Source organism: Doryrhamphus excisus, chromosome 22 (assembly GCF_030265055.1).
Source record: "Doryrhamphus excisus isolate RoL2022-K1 chromosome 22, RoL_Dexc_1.0, whole genome shotgun sequence".
NCBI lineage: Eukaryota > Metazoa > Chordata > Actinopteri > Syngnathiformes > Syngnathidae > Doryrhamphus > Doryrhamphus excisus.
The window spans coordinates 301,767-321,253 of NC_080487.1; the positions used below are offsets into that span (position 1 = coordinate 301,767).

At 47.9% G+C, this 19,487-nt stretch overlaps 1 protein-coding gene across 9 annotated transcripts in view; it reads right to left on the reverse strand.

Moving 5' to 3' along the window:
- The window catches only part of LOC131109381 (receptor-type tyrosine-protein phosphatase mu-like), a 104,509-nt gene that overhangs the window by 32,910 nt on the left and 52,112 nt on the right, over window positions 1-19,487 (reverse strand). For 5 of the 9 annotated variants that reach the window (XM_058061317.1, XM_058061321.1, XM_058061318.1 and 2 more), the window contains exons 8-16: window positions 17,210-17,518; window positions 16,064-16,173; window positions 12,782-12,983; window positions 11,984-12,086; window positions 9,701-9,974; window positions 7,732-7,768; window positions 7,068-7,142; window positions 3,543-3,678; window positions 1,645-1,674 (exon numbers count right to left, since the gene is read on the reverse strand). In XM_058061317.1, coding sequence (XP_057917300.1) covers window positions 1,645-1,674; window positions 3,543-3,678; window positions 7,068-7,142; window positions 7,732-7,768; window positions 9,701-9,974; window positions 11,984-12,086; window positions 12,782-12,983; window positions 16,064-16,173; window positions 17,210-17,518 — 1,276 coding nt within the window. The remainder of the gene's footprint in view (window positions 1-1,644; window positions 1,675-3,542; window positions 3,679-7,067; window positions 7,143-7,731; window positions 7,769-9,700; window positions 9,975-11,983; window positions 12,087-12,781; window positions 12,984-16,063; window positions 16,174-17,209; window positions 17,519-19,487) is intronic. The other 4 variants (XM_058061319.1, XM_058061320.1, XM_058061323.1 and 1 more) reach the window with 2 other exon arrangements.

Genomic DNA, 19,487 nt, shown 5'->3' on the forward strand with positions numbered 1-19,487 from the left:
ACGCTGCGTTTAGCAGCCCTCCCGCGTCCCACCACTCCATCGCTGCAAAGAGTTACGAGTGTGTTAGGTGTGTTGCATCAAAGGCGATGGGCGGAATTCCAGCTAAACAACGCACACGTCGGCAGACTTTGTTTGCACACATTCAGGATCCACCGAGCACGGAATGATGTCAGGAATCGAACTAGGTAGCGACCCGCACGTCACTACCGCACCACAAGGCATGACATCGTGGGCAGACACCAGGTCCTGGAGTGGCCTAGCCAGTTTCCAGGTTTGTACTCCATAGACCATCTTTGTAGGGATTAGAAAATCCCTGTTGCCCAGCGACAGCCCCAAAACATCATAGCTTTAGAGGAGCTGTGCAAGGACGAACGGGCCAAAATAGCAGCAAGTGTGTGAAAACCTGGTGACTAACAGACTAACAGAATGTCAGGAAAGGGTAAAAACTGAGTATTGAAAGGAACTTTATTTAAAATCTTTATTTTCCACCCTAATTTGCATATCAATTCTTTAAAAATGACATTTTCTGCTTTTTTGATCTCATTTTGTTTGCCGTAGTTGAGGTCTACCTCTCTCATCTTTTAGGTGGGACGACATGAACAATTGGTGGCTGACGTGTTTGCCGCACTTGAACGCCACGTCGAGTTGCATTAGACAATATTTAGCATTAGCATTATTTAGCATGGCATGATAATCTATTGATGATATGCTGCGTTCAGGTGACTACCATCCCATTGGGAATGTTGGTTGATGGACGGCTCTGACCCTCACAGGGGCGGCTGCCCGATTCAAGTCTCGCCGCCCATTTGATGGCACATGTGAGCGAATGGTTAACGAGCGCGGCGTCGCCACTTCAGTCGGTCGCCGCCTCTGGCAGCGGAGCCAAAGTGCATATTTTGGCAACGGCGGGCGGCAGCTGAGACTTTGATGAACGCACGGGGGCTTTAATGGGCGCCATCAATCTTCCAGGTGATGGCTGGCATGCACTGGGGGGGGGGGGGGGTCGTCAGCTGATTTGTATTAATTCTACTTCACAGACCAACGGGATGACCTGCCAGTGATGGAACGTTACATTTCATCCAACAAAGGAGGAGGATTCGGAATTTCCAGCAAGGTTTTAACGCCAGTATTGATCACGCCGTTATCTCCAGGTGTATTATTATGGGATGTTCTATGATCAATGCAGATTAGCCCACATGGTACCATCCAGGTGTATTATTATGGGATGTTCTTCAGATTAGCCCACATGGCTCCACAAAGACGCCACAGAAAGACAAGAAGCCGCTTCAACGTTTCAAATGTTGTCTTTGTGCAAAAACATACGTGCAGAAACCCAAAGCATGCTGGGGTGGGTGGTGAGGGTGCGGGGGGGGGATGAAATGTGCAATGTGAAGGACGATGTTGGCCGCATGCATTGGAGAAGATGTCCTCATGTAGCTCTAACCCCGAGCCACAATAAAAGCAAATAGTAACCAAAATACTCAGCAGCTTTGAGCTTAGCATGTAAAGGTGGTGCAGTTAGCATCTCGGTGGACCCACGCAGGAAGGGGGGTGGGGGGGGGGGTGTCACATCCGGTTGCATGCGTGTGGGTGAGAAGAGAGAAGAAGCATGGAAGCTAACATTCCACCCAGGTGGTTACTTACAGGTAGTAAGTGTAGGAGTGATAGGTTCTTCTGCCGAGTGGGGTGGTGGTGGTGGTGGTGGTGGTGGTGGTGATGTACGCAGTGGAGGGGGGAGAGGTGGAGGGGTGGATGGAAAGGAAAGAAAAAGTAAAAATATATTAATGTTTGGAAAAAAAATACCAAACTCAGACATGTGAAGGTTAGACTTTGTGATTCGGACGCCGCAAAAAAAAAAAGGGGGGGGGGGGGGGGGGTATGGCCGACGGGTGGTCGACCAATGAGAAGCTCTGAAGTCTAACATGAGACGTTAGAAATCCAGCTTGCTTATGCTCTTCCTGACACGTAGTATTTGGAAATATCTGGGGTACTTATTGTATTTAAACATTAAATAAGCTACCATCAATAAATGCAGTACACTTCAGCACCAACACAGTATTATCACACACATGCAGTATTTCAGTATGCAGTTTTTCATCTAGGTACAAAGAAAGGTCATGCCAATCATACTCCAAGGTCCTCAGAGAACCTTGGAGTATGCATGATTCCGAAAAAATTCTTGTTTTTTCCCAACTGTTGGTTCCACTGCGTTCCGGTATTGGATGCATCCACGCATGGAAATACGAGGGATGCAACTCATTCCAGTTGCTTGTATCCGTAATCTCGTTATTTTGGTCTCGACCCAAAGCTCATGCCGATAGGTTGGGAACAAAGATCCCACCCTAACCTGGACTGGATAGATAGCTCTCTATTCACCACGACGGTCCGGTACTGCGACGAACTGATCCGCCTATGGACCTCACGCTCCCATCATCAACTCCTCCACCTGGGGCAGGACCTCATTCCCAACCCGGAGGGAGCATTCCACCCTTTTCCCACTGAAAACCACGGCCTCTGATTTGGAGATGCTGAGTCTCATCCCAGAAGCTTCACACTCAGATGCAAACCGTCCCAGGAAACGCTGAAGATCCCAGCCCGACGAGGCCATCAGGACCACATCCTCCACAGATAGCAGAGATGAGATCCTAAGGCCCCCGAAATGGACTCCCTTGATGCCTGTTCATGGATTCTGTCCATGAACAGAATGGGAGACAAAGGGCGGCCTTGGTGGAGGCCAACGTTCATGAGAAACAGCCTCCACTTCTGGCAATGCGAACCAGACTCCTGCCCCCGTTTGTACAAGGACCAGATGGTACGTAGTAGCTCCCCACCAATCCCGTACTCCTGGGTCACCCCCCAAAGGACACTGTGAGGGACACAACCTCCCATGCACCCCCCAGCCCCCTGGTGAGGGTGCAGAGCTGGTCCAGTGTTCCATGACCAGAACGAGGCCTTTGGTCCCGGCGTGAGCAGGGAATGATGGACTTCCTGGTCTTTCCGCTAACATTTGCTGCGTGTTGATGTTGTGATTGGACGGTGGACATGGATAATAAGAGTCCATGAACAAACGGTCCGGGTGACCTCGGAGGTCCGAGCCTTAACGAGGCGGCGGCATGTCGGCTCACACGGCCCACATTCCCGTCGCCACCGCTCATTTGCGGCAAATTTGACAGGCGCCGTCGCCTCCGTCGGGGCTTTGATTGGACCCCAATGAAAACAATTACTGGGAGCTGATGTGGTGCAGACGGGACAACCCTGGAACGCCTTTATTAGCGGGAAATACGGGAAATACGGGAATGGGCTTCCGCTCACACGGATTCTTGCTGTGGAATTATTAGTTATTATATGAAGTAGAAATATGTCATCTGCAATTATTGTGTTGGTTATGGGGGGGTGGGGGGGGGGGCATATTCCAAGAGTATGCAAAGTGCGGTGCGGGGTCCATTTGCGGCCCGTGGCACATTGTAACAACAAAACTGGCGTTGGTGATTTACCCCAACCAACCACAGCAGACGCAGCTCACCTTCGGAGGCGGGGCTTACCTTTTCTTCATGAGGAGCACCACCCCCAGGAAGATGATGACAAAGAGGAGAATGCCGGCGATGACCCCGGCGATCTTGACGGTGTGGTCAGTTTGCTTCTCCGGCTCCACGGCGTTGGGCTTGTGGGTCGCTGCCCCTGCAGAAGGCACGCTAGCTGTTAGCCGTTAGCCGTTAGCGTGGATGCAAATCACTTTCATCCACTCGTCAAGCACAAACGGGAACATTCATTCATCGAGCGTGAAAATGACACACGCCAGTCATTCATCTTCTTTGGACAAAATATTAGCAACGGCTATGATGCAACAACAAACGTGATATGATGATGACGATGATGATGATGGCTAAAATTAAAAAAAGTTCCTTTCTTTATTCTTTTACGATACTTCTTGCTCTTCATTAGAGTGGCAGGCGTATGCTGGAGCCTATCCCAGCTGACATTGATGGGGGGGCGGGGTCCACCCTGGACGGGCGGCCAGCCAATCACAGGGCACATGTGACAAGACAACAAACATGCATATTTTGGGAATGTGGGAGGAAGTCGGAGTACCCGGAGTAACACACACAGGAAGAACTCCACCAATGGACATTTCAGCCTGTGTGACCAACAAGCGAACCACTTGACCACCGTGCAGCCAAATAGAAAAGTATAGAAAATACATAATAGATGCAATCGTAATTATTATTATCACGCACGTACATATGAATTATTGTAGTATTTCTAAATGTACCGTATACTGGAAGAAACGTGTGCGTTTGTTTCGCTTGCCTGAGCACGTGGAGGTGAAACAATCCACACTCTTATTATGTGTGGAATAAACATGGTGGAAGCTTTCCCGGCTTATTATCCGCTTCCAGACTCCACCTTTCTCCGCCTGCGTCCTCCAGCACGGGCAGGAAGTTCAGGGAGATAAGTTAGCAGCATCTTCAGCCTGGTTTAATCCTGTTTGGGTTCGAGCGCTGTGGGATGCACCAGGCCTTGTGGCAGGGAAAGATAATGCCACGGAAAATATACATTTATTCACAAAAGACACGCAATCTCTAAACCCCAAAGTGGAGATACTGGAGGAGCAAAGTGGGGATTCCACTTTTGGGAGTGTGGGGGGGGGTGATAAGGGAATCGCAAGCGTCAGGGAATCACACCTAAACATCCACATTTACAAAGATAAATAAATGGCTGTGGCAGACAACTATAAGGGCGCTTTGGCTTGCCTTCAACGTGACAAAGGATCCATCACTCCAACGTGATCAAGGATCCATCCATCCATCCAACGTGACAAAGGATCCATCCATCCATCCAACGTGACAAAGGATCCATCCATCCAACGTGATAAAGGATCCATCCATCCAACATGACAAAGGATCCATCCATCCATCCAACATGATAAAGGATCCATCCATCCAACATGATAAAGGATCCATCCATCCAACATGATAAAGGATCCATCCATCCATCCAACATGATAAAGGATCCATCCAGATGATAAAGGATCCATCCATCCAACATGATAAAGGATCCATCCATCCAACATGATAAAGGATCCATCCATCCAACATGATAAAGGATCCATCCATCCATCCAACATGATAAAGGATCCATCCAGATGATAAAGGATCCATCCATCCAACATGATAAAGGATCCATCCATCCAGATGATAAAGGATCCATCCATCCAAGTGATAGGATCAATCCATCCATCCAACATGATAAAGGATCCATCCATCCAACATGATAAAGGATCCATCCATCCAACATGATAAAGGATCCATCCATCCAACATGATAAAGGATCCATCCATCCAACATGATAAAGGATCCATCCAACATGATAAAGGATCCATCCATCCAACATGATAAAGGATCCATCCATCCAACATGATAAAGGATCCATCCATCCAAGTGATAGGATCCATCCATCCAACATGATAAAGGATCCATCCATCCATCCAACATGATAAAGGATCCATCCATCCATCCAACATGATAAAGGATCCATCCATCCAACATGATAAAGGATCCATCCAGATGATAAAGGATCCATCCATCCAACATGATAAAGGATCCATCCATCCAACATGATAAAGGATCCATCCATCCAACATGATAAAGGATCCATCCATCCATCCAACATGATAAAGGATCCATCCAGATGATAAAGGATCCATCCATCCAACATGATAAAGGATCCATCCATCCAGATGATAAAGGATCCATCCATCCAAGTGATAGGATCAATCCATCCATCCAACATGATAAAGGATCCATCCATCCAACATGATAAAGGATCCATCCATCCAACATGATAAAGGATCCATCCATCCAACATGATAAAGGATCCATCCATCCAACATGATAAAGGATCCATCCAACATGATAAAGGATCCATCCATCCAACATGATAAAGGATCCATCCATCCAACATGATAAAGGATCCATCCATCCAAGTGATAGGATCCATCCATCCAACATGATAAAGGATCCATCCATCCATCCAACATGATAAAGGATCCATCCATCCATCCAACATGATAAAGGATCCATCCATCCAACATGATAAAGGATCCATCCAGATGATAAAGGATCCATCCATCCAACATGATAAAGGATCCATCCATCCAACATGATAAAGGATCCATCCATCCAACATGATAAAGGATCCATCCAGATGATAAAGGATCCATCCATCCAACATGATAAAGGATCCATCCATCCAACATGATAAAGGATCCATCCATCCAACATGATAAAGGATCCATCCAGATGATAAAGGATCCATCCATCCAAGTGATAGGATCCATCCTATGAGTTATTTAATCTTCCTTCCGTGTTAGCAATCATCTTATGAGCTGATGACAACATTGGGATTTTTTTTTCTTACCCTAAACACAAACGTGACAACCCCCCCCCCCCCCAGCTCCAAAGGGGGCTCGTCTATATTCCCATCTTTCCCCAGCGGGATTGAGATTCTCTCAGCGACTCGTAGAGCAAAGAGGAAGCGGGTGGAATTTTAAAAAGATGTTCTTTTCAGCTTTCCAGCTTTCTTTTATTCATTACCTCCACCAAGGCAGCGCTGCACCATTTACCCTTTTGTTCTCCGGCCGCCACAAACTACTTTCAGGCTCCTTTACACTAATTTATGTCACGTCTGCGCTCGGTCGTGACCCCAAGACGTAGACCCAGGAGTGTAGTGGGTGGGGGGGGGATGCATACAACCATGAGATGCAACACAACCAAAACCACAATCAACCAACACACACACACACTTCTGAAGAAGCCAGCTAAGTACGGGATTACGTCACCCAGCTGCACCAATCTGGCAACTGGAAGGGGCGTGTCCCGACCCCTGACCCCTGGATGGTAGGTTCCATAGAAGAACACGTATTGTTGCAGGCCTGACACTGAAGGAGCGTTTTGGTAAAAATAAGTCAAAGGGCATCAGGAATCAGGCCCGCGTTGTTGACTTGTCACATGACAGCGCACAAACATCAACACGACAAGCCCCGCCCACGTGCCGCCCACACTCCTGACCTGTCAGTTGGCTGTCGCCGGCCGCCGGTGCGATGCGGAGGTACGGCGTGGTGAGTTGGGTCACCAGGATGGCAGCTGAGGAGGACACATCAAGAAGTAACCAGACTGGCCGCAACACGCTAGCTATCAGGCTACAAGCTAACGTCAACCGTCCCATACGGGATACGCTTTACCGACATTTTGAGATCAGAAACTCATATTATAGCATCATACACACATATGATTATACATATATACGTACATATATGTTACAACATCTATGCCACGTAATATATACATACATAAGATTATATTCATATATATGTGTATATAGATTTATATATATGGCCAATTTCTTTAATTAAACAACAAAATGGGAAAAAGTTTTTAATGTGCTTCAAATATTTTTTTTCAAACTTTTGCATATTAGATGACTTTTTTTTATTTTTATGATTTTTTTTATTAGTACTGACTTTTGCATAATAGGGGCCATATTCAAATATTTTGTTGGCTCTGTTCCAGTCCTGTTTGTCTCTTAAGCAGGAATAAGCAGACATATTAGAGATGATATAATAATATTATTAATATAATATTTGAGAGGATATCATTTGAATGCCACTGTAAAAATCAATAGCGGCTTTATTAGAAGCTTGTGCAGGCACACGGTATGATGTTCTTCTCCTACCTTTGGTGGCGACCTGGACACAGTCGATTTTGGTCTCCTGTACAAAAGACAGGAAACGGGAGAGGCCATCAGTCAAGGACACAATCTGGCAACACGTCATCGTCTGCAACCATCATGAGGCCACGCTGACTGTCACGCATCCAGCTCAGTGCCTGGCAGACTGCACTTTTAAAGCCGCGGCGCGGATTCGCTCGTGGGCGGACTCTATTCTACTGGCACAAAAGCCGGTCCTCCAGTAGAAGAACGGCGCTCCGGCCTCTAAAACTTCAGCGCTCACAGAGAAATGTTGTCAACACTCCAGTGCTGAAAAGAAAGAAGGACACACAAAAGACAAAGAGAGAAAGAAGTGTTGTGTCCCTGAGCTGCCCCCCCCCCCCCCCAACCCCCCGGTGCTGAAACGCTTCAATGCCGGCGCACCGACACTCGGCATCCTTCTTTTACTCCATTTCATTCTACACCAGACTTCCAGCTAAGACAAAACCATCACTTTTCATTGACGCTGATGGAAAGCTATTCATTCCATTGCTTTAGCAGATGATTGACAGGCTCTCTGACGAACTTCCTGTTCACCAAGAAGGACGCACACGGCAAGAGCAGGAGTTTTCAACTTTTGGGGGAAAATTCCCCACCAAAACTTCAGAAAAGTATGCTGACGACTCCTGCCTGAATTGGGACAAGCGAGAGGAACAAACGACACTAAAGAGCCGATGGAGGTCACAGGGCTAGCTAGCTAGACGCAGCTTCTCCTGGGACGGGGAAGAAGCTGGAAGGTACAAACGTCTACATCAACCAGCAACTGACAAATGATCGCCAAGAGATCGCCAAGAGATCGCCAAGAGATCGCCGAGAGATCGCTAAGAGATCGCTAAGAGATCGCTAAGAGATCGCCAAGAGATCGCCAAGAGATCGCCAAGAGATCGCTAAGAGATCGCCAAGAAATGGTCAAGAAATGTCCAAGAGTGCCAACTGCAACATTTTGAGTTTCATGCTGGAAAATTCCCTAACAAAATGAAAAGATAAAAATCTAATGTGTCTTGTCTCATGCAAGAAGCTTTCAAGCTGTGTGTGTGTGTGTGTGTGTGTGTGTGTGTGCGTGCGTGTGTGTGTGTGTGTGTGCGTGCGTGTGTGTGCGTGTGTGTGTGTGTAAAGTTGTGTAAAGTTCCGGAATGAATAGAAGCCCTGGCATTTCATGTCATTCCCGCTGCCTCCTGAGCATCCGTGGCTGAAAGAGGCCACTGGCGGCCATTTCTCATTCAGCCTTAGTGACAAGACGCACTCGACAAATTGCTATCGAGCTACGAGGACACAAAGAGGAGGGGGTGGGGTGGGGGGTGCTGTAACATCCACTTGAAGGGATGGGGGGGGGGGGGGGGGTGACCTGTACCATCAGCTCAACCGCCGTGGTGGCCTGCCTCTCCCACTTAGCCCCCTTCTCTCCCCCGCCCCCGCCATTGGGATGATTGGCCAAGAAACAAGGCCAGCATTCTGCTGCCTGGCTCAGGACTCGTGCTAGCGCTCTATAAACACTCCTGATTTATTTCCTGGTCCTGAAGACAACATGGTCCTGCAGAGGACATGGTCCTGAAGACGACATGGTCCTGCAGAGGACATGGTCCTGCAGAGGACATGGTCCTGCAGAGGACATGGTCCTGCGGATGTACTTTGTGACTCCATCAAACGTATCAGTGTGTGGAGAGATTTTTTCGAGATGAATTAATCAATGAATTAATCAATGAATTAATCAATGAATTAATCAATGAATTAATCAATGAATTAATCAATGAATGAATCTGAGCAATGAATTGCCAAGAAGCATTAAAGTGAAAGTTCGTTCATCAGCTGATCCAAAGTTTAGAGCTCAGCCTTTAAAAGCCAAAATGGATGGAAGATGGAAGCCCATCCTACCCTTTGGAACGGTGGACATGGTCTCGTGTCCCAATCCCCAATACCCAATCCCCAATCCACTGACCCCGTTGGCGGTGCTGACGGCCTGGTAGTAGACGCTGTAGCTCTTCTGGGGCAGGAGAGGAACGTTCCAGTATCCGTTGTAGGTCTTGTTGTCCCCCACGGTGAACGGCTGGGGCCAGTGGACGCCGTCGGCGGGGAACTGAGCGGCGAAGTAGTACTGCGAGTTGAGCTGCGTGGCGTTCTGGAAGTGGATGGGGACCGGGTAGCAGCGTAGGATCTCGGCCGTGCCCCGTGACCTTCGAGGACGCTCCTCCTCCACCACCACCTGGTAGGCGCTGGGCGACACGCATGGGAACGTTAGGGTTAGGAAAGCAGGAAGTGAACAAATGTAACAGTTTTGGTTTAACATGTGCCAGTTAGGTAGAAAGAGGGAAAAGTCACATGACCTCAAGTAATAGTCCACTTCCTAGATTTTAGGTTCCACGAGCTGGATACCCTTGGCCCCCACCAGGCATGACAATGACATGATGATAAGTGGCATGTCATGGGTTGGATGAGGGGCGGGGCTTGGCACGTATGGGTGGAGTCCTCCAAGACAAACATCATATCTACGTGATGTTGAGATGTTTGTGTTTTCATAGGAAATATGATTTATGTAGTTTGGTGCCAACCCAACCTTTTTGTCCCGGTTCAATGACAGTGTGATACAAGTGCGCCCCTCAGTGCCCCCACAGTGGGGGCTTTGTGCCCACGTTGGCCGCTGAGACTGACCAGTTTTGTGGAGCGCCCGGTTAGCATGCAGACCACGTCGACGGGCTGCCGAGGCGGCTCGCAGCTGCTGGCGTCGTTCAAGCAACCCAGCACGTATGAACAAAAGCACTTGTTGCTTACAGTTGGGGGGGGGGGGGGGGCGTCACCAGAACATGGCCGTATTCCAGGGGGGGGAATATTCCTGGCAAGTGGAACTTTCATGATGATGATGATGATGATGGAGCATCCTCTGGCACGTTTATTTAAGTCTTCATCATGCCCCCCCCCTCGTCATTAGATGCAAACCTATACTCCCCGAGGGACCCTCAGGGCTGTCGTTTAGCGATGGCTTGGAAGCTGATGAAATGGGATGAAATATTTAATCCCGTCCGGAGAGAGTGGGACGGTCGCCCCCCCCGTGGAAAGCAGAGGTCAAAGGGCAAATGGAGCCGAGCCACTTGAGTCGTGCTGCCTGCCTTCGTTTAGACAGACGGTCTAACGGTTGTTCTTCATGGGCCAGTAGACCCCCCCCCCCCATCCAATCCAATAAAACTGGTGGTGAGGCAGCGACTAGCAAACTAGCCATCAATAAAGTTGCCAATATTGAATATTTTGGAAGTGTGCAAAGTGAGCTGCCACGCTGTAAAAAGTGTCAGAGGAACATCTGTGAGCTGCTGCAGGCAGAAAGGAGGTCTGATTTAGGGGGGGCAAATCATTTGACACAAGCGTGGAAACCTTAACCCCCCCCCCACCCCCCACCCCCACACGAGGGGGCCATGGCAAACATTATTTAAACGCGCCATGACTGATAGACAGTGGGCTAATCCTCTTAAAGGAACACTGTCCCCTCTGGTGAGAGATGTTCCCGCCACGCGTGTGTCGTCGTACGGGAAGATTAGCGCCCAATCCCGGCGATACGGAAGCATTTGTACATGATAGCAATTAGCTTGGCGGATAACGACGGCCTCGCTGCCTCTCCAGCGTGACTTTAATGACTTGAAGCGCAGCGACCGCTTGATGGGCAGCCGACGTTTGCCATGGCGTTATCGTGTCATCTCGCAGCGGACTTCCTGTATTACAGCGGAGCAAACGCCCGCAGCGCCATCGCTGCTCCCAAACCCAATCAGCGTTCCAGATGATCAAATCAGGCCTCGCTGCCCCCAAATAAATACATCAAAAATACTAAGTTACCAAATCCCCCCCCCCCCCCCCCACCCCCCCCCCAAGGGCTTTAAAAGTGATTCCATAAAGTGTTCCATCCCGGAATGAGCCAGCTTCCCCCCGTGGAGGTGCCCATGGAGTATTAAACATCTGATGGACGTGTGCAAGTTCAAGTCCTTGAACAACAACATGGCAGCTCTTCAATCCCAAACATATGCTTCATATTCCGTGTAGGAATGTTGGGGCACCCCTGGTCTTTGTCAGGATGACTGCTGTTGGGATGGTCCATGGGATGGACCATTCCAGGTGAAGATGTCCTATAGCAGACCAACGCAACCCAGCCTGGTACCCGGTCCGGCCTGGTACCCCCTCCGGCCTGGTACCCCCCGTGTATGTGGTGGAATGGAACGTCAATAAATACCTCAATACCTACCTGACAGGGGCGCCCCGGCTTTGCGCGGGCTTCAGCAGCACCGTGACCGTGCTGTCTGTCTGGTTCAGGGACGTCTCCTGGTCGTAGGCCGGCATGGACGGAGCTGTAGACACAGGAAGTCGGTCACTACTCCATATGCAAATGCAGGCTTCGCTACGCATCTTAAAATACTGGAAGTTAGCTTTTATCTTTTGCAAATATGCTAAATGCTACTTTAGTATATTCTAGCATGACATTCTTTAAAGGTGAGTGTAATGCTAACACTTTAGCACCACAATGCTAATGATGCTAGCAACGCTAGTGGTGCATTTGTGTTCATTTTAGGAATGGGCGTATGTGGCAATTAAACGTGCTAAAGGATTAGCGAGGCTGAAGGTACTAATATAAAAATAGCATATGACCATTCTGGTTAGTACTAATTACTAGGAAGTCGTTAGAAATATTTGAGTGAAAACAATCCAACACAAAATGAGAACTTATGTAAGCATCTTCACTGTTCTTGGAAAAGACAAAAACATTTTTATTGTTACTTTTCTTCAACTTTAGTTTAGTCCATACTTTCATAAAATTGGAGGTCAAACTGGGAAAAGTAGGAAAGTGCAGTAAGTATTTGAAGAAGTACTTCTGTGGTGCTCAGATATCGATGAGTTGATTTGTGGGTCGTGTTGGCCTGCAAGCTTCCCGTCTAAAACTATTCCGATATTACATCTAGCACGTCAACATGGCTGCCGAGCGCCGCATGACTTATTCATCAGCTGCCGACCCGCCGACCCGCCGACCCGCCGACCCGCGACCGACCTGAGATCTTGGTGGTGAACTGGGTGACAACGGGGGGGCCGTAGCCCTTGGCCGTGCTGGCACGCAGGGTGAAGGAGTAGGTGGAGCCCGGGTAGAGGCCCGCGAACACGTGGGTGGTCTCGTTGCCGAGCTTGGCTACCTTGCCGCTCTGGTTGGAGAGGTCCAGCTCGGGGTCGAAGGAGCTCACCGCCTTGTAGGAGATCTGTGGGGGGGTGGGGGGGGGGGGGGCAGCAGGAATAGCTCTCATTTGTGCAGAACATGTCCAAGTTATTATGCAGCTTCTCCTGGGAATTGAATGATTTCATGCAGGCCAACAAAGACTTGAACTTATCCAGTTTACTAAGTCAGAACTGGAGTTGGATCTCCGGGAAAACTAACAAGGAATACTCCAGAGACTTGGTATGTGGAATAAAATTATGGAAGGCTTACGTAAGAAGCTCAGACCAAGAACCAAGATGAGCTCATTGAAGAACCAATGAAGAACTTGATGTTGGACTTCTGTTATGTTATATTTGTTATTATGGATTATGTATTGTACTGATTATTAAATTACACACTGTAGTTGGGATAGCGGTGACTATTAAGAAGTACTAAGACTCAAATATGATTATTTCATTTGAGGTATTTTTAAGAATATTTGTCTTTTTTCTCACATACTTTTATTTTTTAATCTCGCTGAAACAAAACCATAAACATTGACCTTTCGAACATGTGTACGTTTATATATACATAGTTATTTTTATTTTATTTTTATTTGTTTCGATTTAGGTTGGTTCATTCTTTTTATTTTAATTGCTTTTATTTTTTAGTCTTTTACTGCTTTGCTTCTTGTTTTTTAATATTTTAATATCTATTTTACTATTTTAATTCTTATTTGATCTTTTAGTGTTGGATTCAATTCAATTTGTACCTTTATTCATTGTATTTTATTTGTACTTTTTATTTTACTAGTCTGTGCAGCACTTTGGAAACTTTATAAAATGTGCTCTGGATGTTTTTCATGTTCAACAAAAACCATAACCATAACTCATAAATGTGATATGAATAATATGGGAATACAGTAGTTATTATAAGAAGAAAGTTAACTCCATTTAGTGAGTGGCATTGGAAAGAAAGGTCATAGAAACATCCATCCATCCATCCATCCTCTACTAAATACAAGAATGACAAGAATAAAGGCTCGTACTACTACTACTACTACTACTACTAGTACTACTACTACTACTATAGCCACTATGTTAGATGTTGGAAAAAACGTAGATCGCTGCAGTAAAATAAGTGAATAAATCCGACATGATGACGTTAGCATTGGAAGCGTTCCTAGTTTTGCCTTTTTAGTTTTGAGGTGGCGTATGCTGGTGCCGCAACGCAGGAGCATAAAGCAGCTTGAGCGCCACTTTAGGCGGCGTTGTACTGCAACTTACACCAAGAAGGTTTTAGGGCGGGGCTTCCTGTTTAATAGCAAGAACGCTGCCACGGTGGAATATGCGTAGCAACACGTTTGTTGATGGCGTTGGCTCTGCAGGAGGCATTAAGGGAACGTTCTCGCTAATATCCATTTAGAAGAAGTCAAGAAAAGCCCACGCTCCTAAAAATGGAAAAAACTCCATTATAATTCCAATTAAGGAGCACAAAAGGGAGTCGGGAGCGCGGCGTCATTTGTGTCCATCAAGTTAGGAAATGCTTGGAAGCTTTCTCTCATTTAGTCTTTTGTCTGCGCCGCCGCCAACTCCTGTATCAGAAGGTTCCAGGGGCGGCCGTTTGAAATGACACGTCATGGCGGACGCATACGCGCCTAATGGAAGTGACGGTCCAAATAATGGGAAAACAATCCGCTCCACGGGAGATAGGAATATTGCCTTACATTGTTCTCCTTCTTCAAATCTGCACTTGAAAAATCCAAATAGTTCCAGGAGAATCCCAGCAAACGGGCTGGAACCTCTCCAATGGTTCCAAGTGGATGTCGGACGCCTGAAGAGATCCCGACCAACAAGATGGCCACCGATGGCGGAGAAACATACAATCCCTTCCCACTCGTCCACGTCCTACACGTTCATATCTTCAGCCATTGTTTGTTAGTTTGAGGCTACACCATTTTGGACAAAGTGGCCAATGACGACCAGAGGTCAAACCCACCGTTTGGGAATAATAATAATAATAATAATAATAATAATAATAATAATAATAATAAAAATAATAATAATAATAATAATCCTGGTGTATGAAAATGGAGCCCTAGCCCTGCAACCCACAGCCACAATAAGAAACATACAAGAGCCATATTTCCCTCATCTATCATCAATATTCATATTTGGACAGGCGTATAAAAAGTTTAATAACAATAATTTCCAGTAGTTGAAAGAACAACAGTGACTACTTTTACATGAAATACTACCAATCAGTACTCTGTTACTCTTTGTTATGCAGTACACGACCAATATGATGTTTTTTTTCATGATGGACATCGTTTCCGATACGCCTCCACTGCACCACCCCCCAGTGACCCCCGACCCTCAGCCCCCCCCCCCCCCCCCCCCCCCCCACCCACCCACCCACCCACCCATTCAATGTTGCCAATGAGAGCGAGGAGCCCCCCTGGCTAACAGAGTCAAAATAACATGGCGGTGAGCAAACAGCGACTACGAGTCAATCAATCTGTGGGAAAGGCTGCCGGATTACTCACCAAATATATGCTGGGGGGGGGGGGGGGGGGGGGGGGGGGCAGGTTCCTCTACTAGAAGATAGAAGATAAAACGTGTCCAGATTTCTCATTTGGAGAAAAGCTGCTTGGTGAGAACAGAATGAACTCCAACTACAGTATCAACTACAGTCATCACTACTATGGATACTACTTCCTTCCTTCCTTTCAGGGGAAGACCGACCTCCTCCATCCAAGCCTGTCCTACATCTGGTCTTCCTCTACGCCTCCTACCTGGCAGCAGCCTTCTACCCCCCCCCCGGACATGTCCCAACCATCTCAGTCCGGCCTAAAGGACTTTATCTCCAAGGTCTCTAACATGGAATGTCCCTCTGATGTACTCCTTCCTGATCCTATCCATCCTGGTCACTCCCATCCTCATCTCTGCTACCTTCAGTTCTGCTTCCTGTCTCCAGACCAAACAACATTGACCCCAGGTACTTCAAATTCTCCACCTTCTGTATCTTCGTATCTCTTGTGTTCAACTTCAGAGTTTTCCAGTTTGTGTAAGTTTTTAAAAATAAAGTCCAAATACTTGTATACGGAAGTACAAGATGAGGTAGAAGGTAGTACTCGTGTCATACCTCATACTGCGTGATGACGCCGTACGTCTGAGCGGGTTCTCTCCACGTCAGGATGATCTTCTCCTCGTAGGCGCTGCCCTGGATGGAGTCCAGGGGGACGGCGCCCGGCACTGTGGGACCAGACACAGCCATCGTTAGCGACCCCGCAACGCCGTACGTGATGATTGACAGTACCTCGCTAAACCACCCAATCAAATGTAAGGGGGGGGCATTATTAACGAGCACGCCATGTGATCCTCTAACCGCTTTCATTGAGCACCACAAGAAGGATGCCCAGCCGGGATTCATCTCAAGGACTCCTTCCTGTGGGATCCGCCGACGGGAGCGTGGCGAGGAAGAGGCGGGGCTTTGAAGCGGCGCAGCCACAGGTAGCAGCACCACAGGACGCCCGTGGAACAGCTCCGACTGATCCTCCACCAGCTAGCGTGCATGACTCCCGCTGTGGGAACCTCAGCCAGCGCTAGATTTCAGTTTTTATTATATTATTATTATATATATCTTTTATTAATAGATTTATTTATTATTATTATTATATTTCCTTATTATATTATGTTATCTAAATAATGAAACCAACTGGTCGGTCATTATTTTGTGGAATGTTTTATTATTATATTATATTATTATATTATATTATTATTATATGTATTATTGCTCTTAAAACAAGCTAAAATGTTTTTGTTCCAATTTGTGGATTCATCAACAAAAACTTCACGAGAAAACTTCATTACTAAAATATTGGATGGCTGCACTCCTAAATGATTTAGCTCACAATAGGCAGGATAATAATAATAATAATAATAATCATCATCATCATCATCATAACAAGCCGGATTGCAGCTAAAAGTGGACTCTGAATGTCTGACATCACTTCCTGTCCACACAGCCATGAGGATGAGTCTTCCTGATGTCTTCAATGGCGTATTTTGTCCAATTCTACTTTAGTATGAGGGTGACTATAGGGGTGCTATCTGATGTCTAGAAGGCTCTATCATGGTAAAAACGACCAACATATTTTGTTACTTCACACGAAGCCTCCCTCATGGGAAGTGATGCTCGTGGGGTGGGTCTACACCAGTTCCACCAGTTCCACCAGTTCCACCAGTTCGGCCTAAAAGAGGGATTAGTCCCCGGTTGGTGGAGCCTCACCGTCCTCGTCGGTCTGCACCCGGAGCTCGGCGCTCTCCTTGACCCCCTCCGGGTTGCGCAGCACCAGCCTGACGCTGAGGTTGGTGAAGGGCGTCAGGTTGTGGATGGTGTGCTGGGGGTCGCGGCTCTGGGTGTCGTAGCAGACCTCCTCGCGGGTCTGGTCTTTGCCGCCCGCCCGGGAGCGGTACTGCACCGTCAGGTTGTAGCTGTGGCAGCGGGTCACGTTGTAGCCCAGCGGCTCCCAGCGCACCGTCACCTGCTTGGATTGGACGTCCAGCACCTCCAGGCGCCGGGGGCCGTGCATGGGTTCTGTGGGGGCGGAGGGAGAGGCGTGAGCCCACATGGCGCCCATCAATTAGACGGCTGGAGCCCGTTAGATGCCGGCAATGTATGCCGCGGCACGGCCAGCGCTCTTTTTGCTTTTGTTGTTTTCACGTTCGACTCCCGCTCAAATCGCTGCTTCCTGTTTCCAGGCCGCATCCCATCACCGCCGCTCGCCCACAGCCGACGCCACCGTCGACCCCCCACCCCCGATGCTCGCTTGCTCTTTACATTGGCTGATATACCGCCCCTGGTGGGGCACGCCCCCCCCATCCCTCCCTCACCTCCAACCACGCACCTTCTCCATCTTCCCCCCCGGCCGCTTCCTAATCCCCTTTCCCGCCCCTCCCGTCCTCAACAAGGTGGCTCAAGGTAATGGGATCAATTCCCATCCCGGGTTCATGCGAGCCCATTTCTGGGGAACCTAACACTTTCCCACCTATTAGGGGGGAGCGGGGGCTCTAATTGGTTCATTCCCCTGCACACGCAGCCTGGCTTTAGCTTTCCCACAATGCATCTGGACACTTTCTAGGATTCCACGCTGGGATGTGTTGTGAAGCTGGGGGGTGGGGTGGGGGTGGGGGGGGGATATGTCCAGACTATTTGGTAGCCACGGTAACATAACGTTCGCTTTAAACCGCTAACGTCCTGCCCCGTCTACAGAAAAAGGCTTGGCTACGCGTCTTAAAATGCAGCCTGGAGCTGCTGGTGCGCTGCGGCTGCGCTTTGGGTGCGCCTCGGGTGCGCCACGGGTGCCAGCATCTTCTTTTACTTTGGTGAATAGGCTAATCCAGCACCATGTTAGAATGTTAGCTCTTCGGCATCACGTACAGTCGCTACGCTAGTGTTGCTAACGTGTGTACCCACTCCATGACGGTACTACACACAGTACGTGATACTGTACACGCCAGCTAGTATTATGAGAAACAACCAAAGCAACAAATGAAGTAGGAATTGTTAGAAGATCAGCTGGGCCACATGGACTGTTGCCATGGTAACGTGCGCTAAAAAGGCCAAAGCATGAATGCAAACATGGCCAACAAGATCCAGGACAGGAAGTGGCCAGGAAGGAGCAGAAAATGGGAGCTCCAAAGGCTCTTATTAGCGGAACTATCTGCAGGCTGCACTCAGCGGGTCACCAGACGCGCTAAACGCTGGCGGGGAACGGCGGGGCGGTCGGACACACAAATCAAATTCAAGCCGCCGCTTTCAATAAAAACGGAGCGCCAAAAGCAGCAAAGTGTGACTCCCAAGCAGACAAGCTCCGCCGCTGTGATTTGTGGAGGATGTCACGCTTCCATCTCGGTGGAACGCCACTGATTAATGCCCAATGCCAGCGGAATGCACACACGTACAAGACACCATTTGTCAGCCGGAATAGCCAAACCTTTCCGTTGTCATTAAGACGCTTTCTCCTGCTTCTGTTTGTCTTTCTTTATTTCCTGCACCGCTGCTTCCCGGCATTCCATGGGCGGACGATCACGACTTGTGTTGCCTCACAAACGACATCACATGTTTCATCCTATGTTTCATCCTATGTTTCATCCTATGTTTCATCCTATGTTTCATCCTATGTTTCATCCTATGTTTCATCCTATGTTTCATCCTATGTTTCATCCTATGTTTCATCCTATGTTTCATCCTATGTTTCATCCTATGTTTCATCCTATGTTTCATCCTATGTTTCATCCTATGTTTCATCCTATGTTTCTTCCTATGTTTCATCCTATGTTTCATCCCATGTTTCATCCTATGTTTCATCCTATGTTTCATCCTATGTTTCATCCTATGTTTCATCCTATGTTTCATCCTATGTTTCATCCTATGTTTCATAAAGAAAACCATCATGCTCATCCGAGGCTTACGACGTGTCCAAGTGGTTAGCAATGAACCGTCTTTTTAGTCTGAGGGATGGAAACCAGTTTGGGAATGATAATCAACCAGAATCACCCAGCAG